The sequence below is a fragment of the Neofelis nebulosa genome, chromosome 9 (assembly GCF_028018385.1).
Source record: "Neofelis nebulosa isolate mNeoNeb1 chromosome 9, mNeoNeb1.pri, whole genome shotgun sequence".
Lineage (NCBI taxonomy): Eukaryota > Metazoa > Chordata > Mammalia > Carnivora > Felidae > Neofelis > Neofelis nebulosa.
This window is the reverse complement of record NC_080790.1, coordinates 136,614,088-136,631,932: the sequence shown is the minus strand read 5'-3', so window position 1 is coordinate 136,631,932 and position 17,845 is coordinate 136,614,088. Positions and strand designations below refer to the sequence as shown.

At 51.6% G+C, this 17,845-nt stretch overlaps 1 protein-coding gene and 1 long non-coding RNA gene across 3 annotated transcripts; one reads left to right on the top strand and one right to left on the bottom strand.

Annotated features, from left to right (window-relative positions):
• Positions 1 to 559: 559 nt before the first annotated feature.
• Positions 560 to 7,078, bottom strand: CIMIP1 (ciliary microtubule inner protein 1). 2 transcript variants are annotated; one of them, XM_058686072.1, is made up of 5 exons: positions 6,936 to 7,078; positions 4,937 to 5,018; positions 2,925 to 3,026; positions 2,431 to 2,487; positions 560 to 1,046 (listed from the first exon to the last, which is right to left on the bottom strand). In XM_058686072.1, exons 1-5 carry the CDS (start codon positions 7,001 to 7,003, stop codon positions 885 to 887), a joined length of 471 nt encoding a protein of 156 aa, XP_058542055.1. In that variant the 5' UTR covers positions 7,004 to 7,078; the 3' UTR covers positions 560 to 884. The 2 variants fall into 2 exon arrangements, with proteins under 2 accessions (XP_058542055.1, XP_058542056.1); XM_058686073.1 differs by lacking the exon at positions 2,431 to 2,487 and having other exon boundaries at positions 6,936 to 7,075.
• A 605-nt stretch (positions 7,079 to 7,683) lies between these two features.
• Positions 7,684 to 17,603, top strand: LOC131486007 (uncharacterized). Its single transcript, XR_009249137.1, has 4 exons — positions 7,684 to 7,712; positions 12,708 to 12,843; positions 15,110 to 15,186; positions 17,237 to 17,603. It is a non-coding gene; the product is annotated as an uncharacterized LOC131486007 (long non-coding RNA).
• Positions 17,604 to 17,845: the final 242 nt, after the last annotated feature.

The window sequence follows — 17,845 nt, the reverse complement described above, 5'->3', positions numbered from 1 at the left end:
GTTTGGCCAGCTCGGCTGCTGTAGGTGCTGTGACAGGGTGGCTGGGGCAGGTAAGTGGGGGAGGTTTTATTTTATCATTTTATTTTATTAAAATTTTATTTAAATCCGTGTTAACAGTTAGTCGAATAATGGTTTCAGGAATAGAATTTAGTGATTCATCACATGTAACACCCAGTGCTCATCCCAACAAGTGCCCTCCTTAATGCCCATCCCCCATCTAGCCCATCCCCCACCTACCTCCCCTCCCAAAACCCTCACTTTGTTCTCTGTATTCTGTTTTTATCTTATTTTCCTTTCCCTTCCCCTATGTTCATGTTTTGTTTCTTAAATTCCACATGAGTGAAATCATATATTTGTCTTTTTCTGACTGACTTATTTCGCTTAGCATAATACCCTCTAGTTCCGTGCACGTTGTTGCAAATGGCAAGATTTCATTCTTTTCGATCACCGAGTAATATTCTGTTGTACGTATGTATATATACAAATACATATCCATACGCGACATTGAACGGACGGTGACAGGTAGGATCAAAAGTGACAATAAAGGGCCCAGACAAAATTTGATTCTTAAAATTCAATCATGTTGTTTTTTAAAAGCCATACTTAGAAATTCCCAAGGTATCAAAACAGAATTCAGAGACTCTATTTTGCCTTATTCATTATATTAGCCAGGAATGAGTGTGTCAGGAGAACGTTCTGGAGGGGAGGTGTTGATGAATTGAAAATGTCAAGGGGCTGTTTTGTGTTCTTTGCAACATCCCCTGAGCAAACGTGGAGGGGAGCTGCATCTGCAGAGGGGGGGCTGGGGAGCTCCTCCCTGCGCTGGCTTCGACATCAGCGGTCTGGTGCTTGGCCGGCAGGTGCCCAGCGGCTGGCCTCTGGACTCAGTGGATGCCTTGCTCCGGCCAGCCTAGCTCTTTGGCATACGCCCCTTTGCAGCTCCTGATCTCAAAAGCGTGCGCCAGACCCTTGTTCAGGCCTGGCACCCCGGCTCTCCAGCCGATGAAGCCCTGGGTCGTCTTCGGGACTGGCGGGGACGGAAGGATCTGGAATGGAGACGTAGGGGGTTTAGCCACCTTGGGCCACAGTGACACGGGGCATGCCCACTGAGGCACCAGGATCGGCACATGAAGCCCGATGGGGAAAGGACAGGAAGGTCTCCCTAAGTGAGATGCGCCCAAGGTATACACGCTCCGGTCAGCTGGACCCCGAGACTCGCTTCTCGCCACAAAACCATGAAGCCAGGGGTGATTCTTTATCTGGTCATGCCTAACACACTGACTCATGACCTCCAGGAAAGTAATTGTTTTTTTAATAAGTGTTTTTATTCATTTTTTGAGAGAGCGAGAACAAGCGGGGGACAGGGAGACAGAGGATCTGAGATGGGCTCTGTGCTGACAGGCTGTCAGGTTCACAGCAGCGAGCCCGATGCGGGGCTCGAACTTATGAACCGCGAGAGCATGACCTGAGCTGAAGTCGGATGCTCAACCGACTGGGCCACCCAGGCGCCCCTGGGAAGATAATTTTTATTTGATAAAAGAGCAAAAAGGAAAAAAACAAAGTAAGGTTCAGAAATATCAGGGCACCTGGGTGGCTCAGTTGGTTAAGTGTCCGACTCTTGGTCTCAGCTCAGGTCATGATCTTCCGGTTTGTGAGTTCGAGCCCCACACCGGGCTCTGCGCTGACAGCACAGAGCCCCTGCTTGGGATTCTTTGTCTCCCCCTCTCTCTCTTTCTCTGCTCCTCCCCTGCTCTGTCTCTCTCTCAAAAATAAGTGAACATTTTAAAAAAAGACATATTAAGTAAGTTCACATCCCCCTTTATAAAATATATAACAATATTGTCGGATGGTATCCCGGCGGTTACAAATACTCCCGTTTTCCTCAGGAGGCTTTATGAAACGTGTGTGCATGCACCCACACTCCCCCCCGCCCCCAAACTGTAGAGGCCACAGGAATGAAAAGTGATAGAATATAATTAAAGACTGAAGGAAAATGAGGCTCTGTCTGAAATGAAAAACCACCGTTTCGTTCGTCAATTCCCTGGACAGACTTGAAATATTTGGAAAACGAGGGCAAATGTTTACATTAGTTTCTCCCCTTCCATTTGAAGTAAGGCCCTGTTCTGCCTCAGGGCTTTTGTACACGCTGTTCCCTTTGCCTGGAAAGCTTGTCCAGGGCTGGCTCTTTGTCATCCTTCAGTCCTCAGCTCAAAGGGCATCACCCTGTCCTCTGTTATCCTCTAAAACCTCACCTGTCTCTTTCCTCCATGGCATTCAGCACAGCATCTAACAATTGTGTTGATTTTCTTGTTTCATGTGGGCCCCCCCTCCCCACCCCCTTGTCTTTTCTTCCCGTTTACCACTGTTTACCCAAGCAAGCCCCTGGCACCCACCAATAGCTAACCGTCATTGGAACTCTCTAAAACCCACCGGGTAACGTTCCAAATCCTTCACAGGCGTTCTCCCACGGAACCCCGACACTATTCCCTGGAATAGGTGCTTTCGTTAACCCCCATCGTACAGGGGGGAAAGGAGACACAGGGCAATCGGACGCTCCCAAGACCACGCAGAGGGTGAGCAGCCGAGCAGGATTTGGATCCCGGTGGTCTGGGCCCCGTCCTTGCCCTGCCCCGGTTTCGGGCCCAGCCCCTAGAAGCGTTTGCTGAATGACGGGACCAACCCCATCCTTTTCTCGGCTGCCCTCCGCTTCTGCAGCGCTGGATGCAGTGGTCCTCGCGAGTGTCGTGTGGGGACGGGTAGCCTGATGTGTTCCCCGCACGGGGGCTCCGACAGGGCCTGGAAACTGGCCTCCCACCTGCTGGGCGCCACTGCCTTCTTACCTACCGCGGAGTGGGGCGAACACAGTTCCTTGCAGGGCTCATTTCTTACTTAGGAAAATAAGTATTCAAAACAACTTGGCGAACCTTGATGTATTTTTCCACTGGGGTCACGGGCCGGATGCGGAATCGCTCGGGAAGCTCGATTTGGGGCTTCGGGGTGAGGGGTTCTTCGTCACCCTTGAGCAACTGAAACACAGTCCCCAGAGACAGGAAGCCTCAGACTGAGGTTAGTGGGAGCCGTCTCGTCCCCGTCCCCCCGGAACGCCGCTGTTTGCAGGTGACCGAAGCAGGGCTCAGAAACGTTGGGGAGCTTGAGAGAAAGGGGCAGACTGGGGACCGTCAGCTCGGCCTCGGGACTCGGCGCTTGGCTGCTGTGCTTTGCACCAGCTTTTGCACCTGCTAATTTATACTCCTGCGCCGTAATTTGGGAAAACCTCACAGGTTGCGGACTCAAAAACTTGCCAACAAGCTTCCAGGACCAATCTTTAAAATATTAGAGGAGAGTCCCCATCCCCCCTTTTAATTTTTAAAGCGATTTTGAACTCCGAAATCCCAACTTAATTACATGTGAGGAATATTAATACAGACTCTTTTTATGCATTTTGTATTAATAAGGACTCATTTTATGCATAAAATCTCAAGTTGTAGAATTCTGTAAGTATTAAAAAAAACTCATTAAGAGTGGCATAATTTGAAAGCTAGCGGTGGGGTGAATTACAAATGGGGTTACGCTGCCTTGAATCACGAAGGTTTGGAATTATGCGATGATTGTGCCATTCTGCGGTCCCTCCCAAGAAATGTGGTCTCCAGGTTGTTGTGTCCTGGGGGTAGTTTGAAAGACTGTCATGGGGCGCCTGGGTGGCTCAGTCGGTTGAGTGTCCGACTCTCGGTTTTGGCTCAGGTCATGATCTTGCAGTCTGTGAGGTCAAGCCTGGCGTCAGACTCTGGGCCGACAGTGCAGAGCCTGCTTGGGATTCTCTCCCTCCCTCTCTCTCCCCCTCCCCCACTCGCTCTCTCTCTCAAAATAAATAAATAAACATAAAGAAAGAAAGGTTGTAGTCTGGTGGCCACCGTCCCACTGAAGCCCATGCATGCATTTTACATCTGTAAGGTGATTTACAGACCCGAGCCACCACTCAAGAGTCAGATTTCATTTCTTTACTTAAAAATTTTTTTAAAGAAATATTTTTTTATTTTTGAGAGAGCGAGCGAGCCAGAGAGAGAAAGTGAGTGGGGAGGGCAGAGAGAGAGAGGGAGACACAGAATCCGAAGCGGGCTCCAGGCTCTGAGCTGTCCGCACGGAGCCCGACGCGGGGCTTGAACCCGTGAACTGGGAGATCGTGACCTGAGCTGAAGTCGGACGGTCAACCGACCGAGCCGCCCAGGCGCCCCTGGCCAGATTTCATTTAAACGGGTGGGTTTCTGGACTCTCTTGAGCCACGGGGGATCTGCACTTCTCCTGTCTATCAGGTAGCACTCAACTGAGCTGATGAGCTCTGCATGGGCCCAGGGGTTTCTGCAGTCACATCTACCACTCCCTAGTAATTACGCCCGGCCCTTCTGCCTGTTTCTGTTCCCTGGCTGGTTTAGGAAATACCTAGAATATTTCCCCGGTAATCCCTATATATTCACCTGGCTTCTACTTCTCGTCCCATCTGAACTACACACTCACCCAATGAGGCCCCTTGAGGACTGGCAACCCATTTTACAGATGGGTAGTCTGAGGCCAAGTGGCCCTGCAACCAGGCAGACCAGTTTCTCCCCTTGGTGCTTCCCTGTATTAACTGTATGACTTTGCGAGTCTTGGAGCTCAATTTCTTAATTCAGAAAATGGGCATAAAACAGCACTCCCTTCTGTGCAAGAGTTGTTGTGTGGATTAAACGAGCTGGTTCGGATGAAGCACCCAGAACATGGCTGGCTCGTAGTAAGTGCTCAATAAATTCGCGAAAGGAAGGAACCTATAGGTTTCAGAGTTACCGGTTTTCGTACACAGCACTCCGTTTAACTTTATTCTTACAAATTATGCACTTCCTAACCATTTATTCTTTGAAATAATCAATTCTGTAACCTCTAGGCTCATAAAATCTCTATTTACCTCCTCGAGAGGGGTTGCTAAAAATCCCCAGTTCTGGGCCCAGTTTTGCCGCGCTTCGGTTTCAGCTTTCAGGCGGTATTTCCTGAAAAACAAAACAAAACAAAACAAAACAAAACAAAACAAAACAAAGGTCCTAAGTGCTGGGCGGCATTGGAAAAAGGTTAAAGTAGCAAGCTCTAAAAGGTCCACTGGGGAAAATTTTACTTTTTTCCATGCGTATTATCGACTGAACTATGCCTCTGTGCCAGAAAGGGAGCTGGGTGCCAGAGGGAGCAGGAGTCCCGGTCTCTGGGGACCACGAGGGGTGACAGGCGTCTAAAGAACCAGAGGTACGGGTTGGATGGCACGCTGGGGACAAGACTTGGGGCTGGCTCTGCCCGAGGGGCCATGTAGGTATTAGAGTCCTTATTTTGGTGAAGTGAGTGAGGTGGGGTGAGGCGTCTGGAGTGCAGAATTTAAGGGGTGCTCACTTCCAGGTTCTGGCAAGTGCACAGCCAGCATGGCCTGACCTTGAGAATGAGTCCTCCTTAAATACTGCCCCCCAGATCCCCCACTGGCCCTGCCCTGATCCTGGTCCTTGTGCTCCACAGTAAATATGATTTATATACAGTGACCTACTAGTTGAGGGCTGGTGTGTCACATTTTGCACACACCTAATTAAACATTTACTCATTTTGACTTTCAAGCTTCTTTTCCTCTTTTGGAATCAGTATCTGCACCCCCACCCCACCCCCACCCCCCACCCCTCCAGCGCCCAGCGTCTCCACCGTTCTGGAGGTCCCGAACAAGCTTTCTGCCCTGGGCACTGAGCATCTAAAGCAGAGTCTAGTCTAATGGAGATATAATGTGAGCCTCAGCTATGAGCCACGTACATAATAACAATTTTCTAGAAGCCACACTAACGGAAAAGTGAAAATAAACGGCTGAAGTTAATTTTAATATTAGTTTCTTTGGGGGGTATGAAATCTTCGAAATCTGTTGTTTCTATTACATTTACAGTTCGTTCCAATTTGGGCCAGCCACTGGCTCAGGAGCCACTTTGGATGTTGGACAGAACCGTCTAAGGGTTGAACCGGCTCTCTTCACACAGGAGGGGGCATCTGATTTGGGTCCTGAAGGATGAGTATGAGTTTGTCTGGCGGAGAAGGGACGGAGGGGCATTTTAAACGGATGGAACATACCTGTCACGGCAGTCTTACAGGTGTCTGAGACAAAGATAAAAAACAATGAATAGCTGTGTATTTTATGCCAAAGGATTCTGGCTTCCCATTGACAAGAGAGAGGTAAAGTTTCCTATAAAAATAAATTTGAGCGAAAAAGAAAGCCAGTTTAAAGAAAAATATGAAGTGATTAACGCAGGTTTTACAAGGAAATGATAAAAATCAGAGAGACGGCCAGCAGGATAACTGAAGTTTAAGAAGTAAGCAATTATGCTTCATTGTTACTCAACTTCACTTACTTGCATCTAAATTAGTAACCTCCCATATTGGTGGAAACTTCAGAGATGGTGTATTTAGCGATTCAATAGAGCGCCGAATAAAAACACCCATGGCAAATGTCTGCTGAACATAAACCTTTTAGAAAATGGATCGGTTTTTTAAATTGAAATGTCTTACTATTTAAAAAGGCAGGAAAATCAAGAATGTAAAGAGCCTATGCATGCCTCATTCAAATTAAGTATTAAGATATTTCTTTTATTTTTTTTTTCGTAATTTGGTAAATCCTAAAAATAACATGTTGGTCGGCTAAACAAGCAAAGATTTGCAGATGATTGCAAAACCAGATGTAGTATCTTTTATCTTTCGTCGTGGGCCTAAGCGGAGAAAGGCTTTCTGGTGGCCCTCATGTCCCTGACGTCGCCCAGACCACCTCCAGCGCACGGTCCTGGCGCCCGGAGGTCGACCGCCTCCAGGAGCTGGAGGGGAAACTGAGGCCGCCAGGTGTGCACGCTCGAGGTGGGGACGGCCCCGCCCACCGGGTACGGGATCCCGGGCGTTACCAGATCTCGTCTTGGGCCACGAGGTTCATGCGCTCGGCCGCAGCGGTGCTGAGAGGTTTCTGCGTCATGTGGGCTCTTGGTCTCTGGGCTCCCGGCGGCGCGCACCAGCCCTGGGCTCGGCGGCGTCTCGCGTCGCCAGGGAGACCGGTTGCCCAGCAACACGGGACGCGGAGGCGGAGGCTGTGCTGCACCTGGCGCGGGGTGCGGGCGCGAGGCTCCAGCCGAGGCTGTGGGCCCGCTGCCCTCCTCCGCCCGCCTCCGAGCCCTCCGCCCACCTCCCTGCCCACCTGCCTGGCCCTGGCGGCGGCGGCAGCCCTTCTCCTGTGCGGGAAGCCCTAGGGAAGCCTCACCGCCTCACCACCCTCCCCCCTTTAAAATTTAGGCCTGCGAGGCAAGTACGCACACCCACGAGTGTACCCATCCTAAATGTACCAAGCTTGATGAATTCTGTCACAGAGGAACGCACCCCCCCCCCCCCCCCCCCCCCCCGGAGCCACGGTCTGGATTATCAACTAGGACCTTCCAGCCCACCCGCCTTGTCCACTTCTCTGGGGGGGTGATTAGTTTCCCTGGCATTTGAACTTTGCAGAAGTGACTCGTCCAGGGCCCAAGGTTGTGTTTGAGAGGTTCATCCACCTTGCTGTGCGTGCCTGGGCGTGTTCTTTGTTCGTTTCCACTCCCGAAGTCTATCCTGCTGCCGCTGGGGTGGGGATTGGGGTTTTGGCCACCCCAGTGCTGCCCCGAGTATTCCTGCACATGGCTTGGGGAGAGCGTCGCGTATGTATGCATTTCTGCTGGTATTGACCATTTATAACAATCCCCTGCATGAAATGCACAGATAATATGGCCTGCACACCCCACACCCACACCCTCCTTCATGCCCATCAACACCAACCCTTCGTGACTGGGGTTCTCAATCGGTTCGTTGACTGACTTGGTGATCTCCCAAGGTTTCCACCAGCCCACATTGTCAGAGGCCTGGAATTGGACAATGGGTCTAAGAGACAACAGTTAATGGACAGACTTGGAGGGCAGGGCGCCATGTTTTTTTTGCCCAAGCAGCCAAGAGGTACACAGGTGCCCAGAGACTCATGGGACTGAGCGAAGGGGGTCATCATGCTTTTGCTGAACTACAGGCCATCTCCGGGATAATTACCAAGGTCACCTGAGGGGGCGTGGGTGTTTTACCTTCCAGGTGGGTACCTGTGATTCTCCCTGGAATGTCTGCCCCCCTCCCTTTCCCTGACCTCCTTGCTCCCTTATCAACAGATTAATGCTTTTATGGAGCTGTTGGGGGATGTATTTACATATAACAATGTTCTTTGCACCCAAGGCGTGTATATTTTTCTTGGCTCTTGGGAGGTGCTGGGTAGAGGCCCCAAATTGGGGTGGTCCTATTTGCCCACTCAGCCAAAACAGTGACGGGGCCGGGCGGGGGCTGGAATTAGAGAGGATAGGTTAATTCATGAATGTGGTACACATTATGCCCTTGGCTGAACAAGCTGGTGGGCCTGGTTGGATTGCCGCAGGCTGGACAAGTGTCCAGGTGGGCTCAGGGTTTTCTTTCGGGCCTTTTTTTGTGAAGCCACCATTCTTACAACAGGGGGTAAGTAATCTGGAAAGCGGTGTGAATAGTGGACGGCGGGGAGAGGAGGATCCATCATATAGGAGGGCAAAGTCAGCTTTCCCTTTGGGAAGCTTCCAAGATGATTCTGTTAAAATGATTAATTAAGAGTAAGTTCACTTACTGAATGTCTCTGTATGCCAGGCTCATTCATTCTACAAATGTCTGCCGAGCACCTCTGATGTGCGCGGTGATCCAGGAAGGGACCAGACAGACTAAGTCTTTGCCCCTGCCCCAGGGGGAGGGGTGGACACGTCTGGAGGAAAGACCGACAATGAGGCAATAAACAAATGCACACACCGGCTCATGCCAGGGAGACACGTCTGGCCCGAGGAGGCTAAATCAGGAAGGAGGTTCAGGGTGATGGGGAGTCAGGGGAGAGGTATGGGAAGAACTATTGTGAGTGGGTAGGGAAGCTCAGGTCCTGAGCTGAGCCGGCCCCGAGTGTCTGGAGAACACTAAGGAGGCCAGTGCAGCTGGAGGCATCCCTGGAAGGTGTGGCGGGTACAGATATGGACAAGCAAGGACAGTGCCTTCCAGGAGGTCAGTCGAGTGGGGGCACAGATGTGAACACCCCCAGATGATAATGCATCGTTTCATCATTCTGGATGGGGTAACGGTAGGATGATGTGATTTAGAGCGTGTCCCTGATGAGGCAGGGAAGTACAGAGGTGGCGAGGAGTGAGTTGGGTTTTGAAGGATGAGTAGGAGTTTGCCAGTTCTGCCCATTCTCCTCAGAAATAGCTGCATGGGCCACCCTGGGGGATGGGTCTAGGATGAGAAGTGGTTGAGATTCAAAGTCTAAGCTTTGGGACTGGATGTGGCCTCACGCCCTGCCTCTGCTGTGTTCCATCTCAGTGGCCTCAGGAAAGTTGGTTGACCTCTCTGAGCCCATGTCCTCATCTGTCAAATGAACTTGTAGGGGTCTGAGGAGGTGGCGTAGGGGGAGCAAATGTGAATGGCTCTGCATGCTGCCAGAGTGGTTGGTGCTCACGAATAACGGAGAACGTCGCCCAACGACCAGCCTGCGGGTCGCCTCGGCATAGGAGGCATCTTTGGCCAAAGGCACGAAGGTTTGGGAGACAGTGTGGGGAGATGGAAATGAGGCCTTGACTGGAGCTGGGCTTTGCTTCTTGAAGATGTCAGTTTTTTTTTTTTTTTTTTTTTTTTTTTAATTTTTTTTTTCAACGTTTTTTATTTATTTTTGGGACAGAGAGAGACAGAGCATGAACGGGGGAGGGGCAGAGAGAGAGGGAGACACAGAATCGGAAACAGGCTCCAGGCTCCGAGCCATCAGCCCAGAGCCTGACGCGGGGCTCGAACTCACGGACCGCGAGATCGTGACCTGGCTGAAGTCGGACGCTTAACCGACTGCGCCACCCAGGCGCCCCGAAGATGTCAGTTTTGAAGAAGAGGCGGTGGGCGGCTGTTGGACTGGCCCGGAGGGCGGGATTCCTTCTTTCCTGAGAGGGGAGAGAGCTACACTCACCTGGGGCAGCCCCGTGGGCCTTCCTGAGGCGCCATAGTAACCATCATGGCGCCAGCATTCCCTGGACCCCAGCTGGATCCTTCTTTACATTCTCCAATTTCACGAAGGAGGGATTCCTTCGGTGACATTTTGTAGAATGGAAAACCGGCTCGAACAATTGGTGGGAGAGAAAGGATTTGAAGCCAACTTCAAAGGCCCTCGTCTGACCGTGAACTCTGGGTTTGGGGGTGACTCTTCCTCCCTAGGAGCAGGGCCTGCAGGAAGATGGAGCGTCCACATATCCTATCCTCCTCCTCTCTCTTGATAATCAGGAGGCCCTTCTCTCTCTGGATGATTTCTAAGCAGCTGAGCTTGGCCGTGGGCGTCCAACCCAAGCAGCAAAGGACAGTGGGAAAGAAGCCCAGCTCTGGTTTTTCTGAGGTGTTGCCTGAACTTTCGGTGGGTCTCGCGAGGTTCTGGGCCTCTCCCTGAAACTGCTGTCAGGCAGCCGAAGTTGGTGGAGGACCCAGGTGAGGCGGAGGCCCTGTGCTGTCACCTGCAGGCGCTCCCTGAAGACACCTTCCTGACTGACGGGCACGGATTTGCTTCAACCAACTATGAACAGAGCCCCCACTCACCGTCCTGTCAGCATGAATGACCAATCTTCAATCAGCTTGACCACCGAGGGCTCTAGGGTTGCCAGATTCAGTAGATACAGGATGTCCAGTTAAATTTGAGTTTCACGGAGCATACTTATGCCACACTATGTTTATACCAAGAAATTGTGTATTGTTCACCCAAAACACAAATAATCCAGTGAAGAAATGGGCAGAAGACATGAATAGACACTTCTCCAAAGAAGAGACCCAGATGGCCAACAGACACATGAAAAGATGCTCAACATCACTCATCATCAGGGAAATGCAAATCAAAACCATGATGAGCTATCACCTCACACCTGTCAGAATGGCTAAAATTAACAACTCAGGCAACAGCAGATGTTGGCGAGGACGCAGAGAAAGACGAACCCTTTTGCGTCGCTGGTAGAAATTCAAACGAGTGCAGCTATTGTGGAAAACAGTATGGCGGTTCAAACAGAACTGCCCTACAACCTAGCAAATGCACTAGTAGGTGTTTATCCAAAGGATACAGGAGTGCTGATTTGAAGGGGTACATGCACCCCAATGTTTATAGCAGCACTATCAACAATAGCCAAAGTATGGAAAGAGCCCAAATGTCCATCGACTGATGAATGGATAAAGTTATGGTATATGTATACAATAGAGTATTACTCGGCGATCAAAAAGATTGAAATCTCGCCATTGGCAACAAGGTGGATAGAACTAAAGTGTATTATGCTAAGTGAAATTAGTCAGAGAAAGACAAATATCATATGATTTCACTCATGTGGATGAAAGAAACAAAGCAGATGAACATAGGGGAAGGGAAGGAAAAATTAGATAAAAACAGAAAGAGAGGCCAACCATAAGAGATTCTCAAATAGAGAGAACAAATTGAGGGTTGCTGGAGGGCAGTCGCGGGGGGGTGGGTGGGTGGGTGGGAATGGGTTAAATGAGGGATGGTCATAAAAAAGGGTGCTTGTTGGGATGAGCACTGGATGTTATATACAAGTGAGAAATCACTGAATTCTATTCCTGAAACCAATATTACACTATATATTAACCAACTTGGATTTAAATTAAAAAGAAAAAAGAAATCTCGTGCGGTTTCGCTGGGTCCCGTGTCATCTCTGAACATCCTAGTCTCGGTGAACTTCTGCATTAGTATGTGTGCCTTCTCCTCCTCTCCTCGTTCTAGGAGTGGAAACCTCCTCCCTACGATATTTGAAACAAGACATTCGCGGACCTCTGACGGACACTGTTCACCTTTTCTTCACTTTAATTCCGTTCTTTTGGAAAGAGTGTTACTCAGGAAGAGCTGGGAGGGGAAGGGATGGCCACACTTGCTGATTCCCATCATACGTGGGAAAGGGAGGAAATATTTACAGCTTGGGAAGGTTTGCCATATTCCTGCATATTAACATTTTTGGCCATCTCTCAGCATTCTGGGACAGTTTTTAGGTTTTATTTTTTTCCCCCATCTTGCTGTTGCTCTATAAAACCTTTCAACAACTGGAGCCAACTGTTTCTTTTTAGTTTTTAAGCTTAAACAGTTTTCTTTTTTATTTTGTGATTTTTTTTTTTTAAACCAAAGAATGTTTTGTGCAACCAACGTCCCCGCCAGCCAGCCAGCCAGCCAGCGTGCCTTTTTCCCCACAGCGCGGGTGATTATCACCTCGACTGCATAACAAAGACATGAAGGCTTGAGATAAAGGTGCCAATTTGCAGGGCAGGTTTTTGATGGCTTCACCGAGCTTAAGGAACTCCAAGGGTCTCTAGTCCTTACGCCCCCATTATGTTAGCTCGGGTCACAGCAAAGGGACTCTTGTCTTACCTTACACATTGTCCACACTCCACACACCTAAAGTAACAATTAACATCACTCTCTGGGGCTTATTGAAGAAGAACAAAGCCGAATCCCTCCCACCGCGCCCCAGAAGCCTCCTTCTCAGCTTTGTTCTCCGCTGGGCGCAATTATCAATGACTCCACGTCGCGGCCCCTCCGGGTCAGGGTGCATTTTGTTCCTCTCTTTCGCTCTCACCTGCCCCTTCCTTTCCAGCCTCTCTTGTGCCAGCTCTTAGGATGTGAGAAAAGCCCAGCCCCTGTGTGAAAAGTAAGCCTGAATGCTAGGGGAGAAGAGCCAGCTTTGATTTCCAAGCGAGACTAACACTCAGCGATCTTTGCAGGGGAAGGTGGTAAGTGCCCAGGAGCGGTCCTCGGGTGGCTGTCAGAATGGAAGGCAGAGGGTGTCCATGGGCTGTCACAAGGCGCGTCTGCAATGAAGCCTCTGTGCTCGAGGAGGAGTCCGCTTAGAAGTGCATGTGCTCTGAGAATGCAGGTGTCGCCCAAGAAGGGCTTGGAGTAGCCTGAAGTCGCAGGTACCGTCCTTGAATGGAACTCGAGTGGCATATTACCTGTGATTCCAGAGAGACCTCATCGAGCTGGCCTGGCCAGGCGCAGGGCTTTGCTGTCCAGGGTGGGCCAGCTACCCTGGGTTCTGCCAGCAGAGGGTCCGACAGAAAGTTTGGAAGGAAAACTGGACCCCTGCGCAGGAAGGGGAGACGGGAGGTGGTTTCCATGTTCTGTTCCGTAAGATTAGGGGTTTACGTACCTGGCAGACCTGTCCCCTTCCCCTTCCGCTGAAGCTTAAGGCAGGCTACGGTTTCCAGTGGTCATCCATTCGCTCATTCACTCAACTGACACATGTACCGAATCTCCTCTACATGCTGGGCTTTGTGCCAGGCACTGGGGACCCATCAGGGGCAAGGCAGGACTGGTTCCAACCTCAGGAAGCTCCCAGTTTAGTAAACCAATAAACCAGGAGACTTTCAGATGAGGACAAGCGTTAAAAACAAAACAAAACAGAACATGTAAGGGGTGTTGTGGGGTGAGGGAGTTGTGGCAGTAGGATGCCAGGGGAGGTGGCATTTGAGCAGGGACGCGAGCAGTGCAAGCAAGCCATCTCTGGGGACAGAGGAGGACACCCATGGGGGCTGGGCGGTCCACCAGGCCTCGGCACCAGGTGGGTCTGGGGAATTTGGACATTTTATTCCAAGTTCAGTGGGAGGTGCTTAGCGCACCTGGGTAGGGCTGTCCAGTCCAACACACAGGCTTTGCGGCTTCGGGCACAGCGTAGGACCCCCTGGGTCCCCACATCCCCCCAGAGGATGTCCTCTCATGTTCTCATTGCTGCTTTTCGGGGTTCAAGGGCATCAAGGGGTTCAGGGCTGGGACCTCATGAAAGAGAGTAGGAAGATCGCGCTCCTGAAATCTTTTGCAGACTATCCCCTTCGGTGCTTGAAGTGGTTCTGGGATAGCAGCTAACTATACTTCCCTCCAGCCTGGCTGGGGCCTGGTTGATCACCAGGTGACATTTCACCGGGCTGCAGTGATTGGCCAGATAGGAGGACATGTGACCGAAGCAGGGCCAATCAGAGTCTTTCCCTGGGTTTTTATGAACAGACACCAAGCTGGGATGACCCTTTTTGTCCCTAGGCTGGGATATGGAAAGCTTAGAGCTGTCTGTGGCCAAACCCCTCTCTTCCTGCCCGTGTGCATGCTGCTTCCGTGCCGGTAGGGGAGAAGCCTGAATGCTCCAGGAAACAAGGAGGCCAGTGTGCAGAGAGCGGAGAGGGGGAGGGGAGGGTGGAAGTGAGGGCGCAAGAGAAAAATCTAGTGATGGTTTGGATGTCTGCAGGTTCCTGAGGCCAGCTCTGCCGCTGGGTTTCCCAGTTACTCCAGCCAATTAAAGCCCACTCCAGTTTTGGTCGTGATGGGGGTCTACCCGTCGCAACAAAACGGATTTCAGACCATTTCGCTCTGGAAAGTCGTCTAATCCTCCCACCTGGGGGAAAGTCGTGCGGCTGAGTAGTGTTCTAAGATCCGTCTAGTCAAACGTCCTTGGTCTTAATTTGCTTAGTCCCCCCCTCCCCCACCCAGTGGCCCCACTGCTTCCGGGCTGGGTCAGGTGTGGCAAGGGTTTGCCGTTTGCCTAGTGCACAGGCCCTGCCTGTGTCCGGTCCTAGGGACGCCCTGCGGGTCACGCATATTCCCCAGCCCTCCCCCTCCCCCCCCCCCCCCCACCTCGTGGCTGGGAAAGGAAGCCCCTTCTAGAGAGAGGAGGAAGCCACACAGGGGGCTGCGCGGGGAGGGAGCGGTGGCTCAGGGGCCAGAATGTTAATCTTGGAGCTCTGGGGACACCCTCATGTCTCCCCACCGCTCCAGTTAGCACCCGGAGCCGCTTTGCAGCCGCTCCTTTTTAGAGGTTCGCCTTCTAGGCTGCGCGGGGAGTAGGGCGTCCTGACGTGGGTACCGCCTGGCTGTCACCCCACGGTGATGACGACCACGTATAAGCTGGAACTTACTTAGCACTTACCGGGCTGAGTACCTGCGAAGCCCCTCTGCCTTGAGACCTCACGGTAGCCCCATGACGCGGGAGTGATGAACGTTCCTCTTTTGCAGAGGCAGACACAGCATCAGAGAAGCTCAGGCGCTGGTCCACGGTCGCACAGCTTTATCGCCGGAAAGCCGAGATCCAGGTGTGCTTAGGCATCAGTGTGGCAAACTGCAAGGCGAGAGCTCACCCGGGGTGTCCTGGGGCCTCCTGGATGGACAGTGGTCCGCAGTACCTTTCCCGCGACAATCTGGGCCGTCCCACGTGACCGTAAATGACTGCAAAGGAAGGAGAGAACAGCGTTTCTCCTCTCCGTCCCCACCGCACCCCTCCCCCAGTCTCCGTGGGCGTCTGTTGGGCATTTCTTAAGGACCTGCTGGGGGCCGGGCTCCTGGCGTGGGCGGTGGGGGGGGGGGTGTCTAAGCGTCCTCCCACGCTCTAGGCCGAGCCACCGGTCAGTGCCTGGCACGCAGCGGGCCCTCGGGGGACACTTGTCTGGTGGAACGAAGGCTGTCCTAGCCTTCCGGAGCGGGAGGCCTCACCCGGGACATGAAAGGGCATCTCGCGTGGCTGAGAAACGTGGTCCCCCTCTGCCTGTCATGGACGTGGGGACAGGACCCACGGGGACTCCGCATGTTTGATCTGAGAGGCGAATGGCTTCTGTGGAGTCACCTCCCTAGGCGAGCCTCACCTCGGAGTCGGGGGAGACGCGTCTATGAGGCCTATTGTTTGCTTTCAGACAACTTCGTCTCGAGTGGGTTTTATTTTATTTTTTATTTTTATTTTTTTACAATATTCTATTTTATTTTTTATTTTTTTTTCAATATATGAAATTTATTGTCCGATCGGTTTCCGTACAACACCCAGTGCTCATCCCAAAAGGTGCCCTCCTCAATGCCCCTCACCCACCCCCCATCAACCCTCAGTCCAGTGGATTTTAAAGGAAAGCTCGGGGGCCCTACGAGATGCAAAAGGCTAAGGTGGGAATGCGTGTTGTTTCAGAGACCTGGCTGCGGTTACTGGGGGACCGCGTGTGGGCCAGGTCTTTTAAAGCTAGTGAACGAGGAGAGCAGTGGCTCCCAGCCTGCAACTGTCTGCCCCGTCGTCGGACGTCGTTGAAAGGGAGCATTCAGGGGGAAGTGGGGACCCTCCTGGGGGCGTGTCCGTGGCCCCCTGACCTCGTCCCCCTCCCATCTCACCCGATGAGCCCCCATCGGGCCCCCTCATCACTCCCGTGGGCAGCCAGGGGGGCTCGGCGGTGGCAAACTGGAGCATGGACCCTCCCTGTGTTAGGCCCCCCCCAGCGGCCCTCCCATGTTCTCAGGAATGACATCGTGCGGTGCGACCTGGGCTGTGGAACTGGCCTCCCCGGGTTCAAATCCTTCCCTATTTACCAGCTGTGCTCACTTGAGAAGATTCCTTCCTCATCTGTAAAATGGAGATCACAATAATAACCCTCTCGACAGTTGTCATGAGGAAGAAATGAATTAGCACCATGTACGAAAGGCATTTGCACACGGCCTAGCACAAGTTATAGACAACGAAAGTGTTTGCTCTTAGGGTCAGGTGGAGACTGCTGGTGGTGGACCTAGGCCCTGCCTAGGCTGATGCATTCACCTTGACCTCACCTCCAACCTCTCACAGGCTGTGCTCCTGCCTCACCCGCCTGGTTTCCATCTAGGAAACACTTCAGGCCAATTCCTGCCTCCGGGCCTTTGCACTGGCCTGCTCTATGCCTGGAATGCATGTCGCTTTTCTTCCTCCTCCCTTACAAAGTAACTCTGCTGTCACTTTCTCCAGGAAGGCTTCCCAGACCAGGCCAGATGCCCTCCCCACACTTTGGTAGCATTTGTAGGGAGGGTTTTAAAGTTTTTAAAAAATTTTTTTATGCTTATTTATTTTTGAGAGAGAGAGCGAAAGGTTTTTTTTTTTTTTTTTTGAAGTTTATTTATTTTGAGAGAAAGAGTGCAGGCAAGTCGGGGAGGGGCAGAGAGACAGGGAGAGAGAGAATCCTAAGCAGGCTCTGTACTGTCAGCCTGGGGCCTGATGCGGGGCCGGATCCCCACAACCTGTGAGATCATGACCTGAGCCGAAATCAAGAGTCAGGCGCTTAACCCGCTGAGCCACCCAGCCCCCCTCCCCGCCTCACAGCACGTTTTCATAATGAATTTTCACCAGTGAGTTTTGCTCAACAGGGACCTCTCAGAGTCCAGAACAACGATGGCTCTTGGTTGGCACTCAGGATTCGCTTGGTGAAGGTGTGGATGAGGCAGCCTGCTGTTCTCACCACACATTCACGCCAACGGGCTGCAGAGACCAACGGACCGATTGGTGTGCTGGACGTCCGTGCAGGTGTTTGCAGAACTCCGGACGAGGCAAGGGCAGGACGAGACTGTCTTTCCACCCCTGTCCTCCTCCCTCCTTTGGGGTTTCCCGCTCCCAGCGGTGGCTGCTGCAGACCTAGGGACCATGCACGCACCCCCGCTGGGCCCTCCCAGACCCGCTGAGCGTTGCTGGCTGGGCCGTGCACATCAAGGCAGAAATAAAAAGATGCAACTTTGAGTTCTTTGGCTCCTCTGGGTTTAAATCAAACTCTTAGTGTAATTTCAAACTACTTTCTTTTTTTATTTTTTTTTCTTTTGGTGGGTCTATTTTATACAGAGCATGTTTCAAATCAAAGCGAGGGAACATTTTCCCCCCTTCTTCCCATGAAAGGCAGGGGGTCTAAGACATTTTAATAGCTTTCATATTCCTTGCTCCAAATATATCATTTTAGCACAATAGTTCCTTTGCGGGAGAATTGC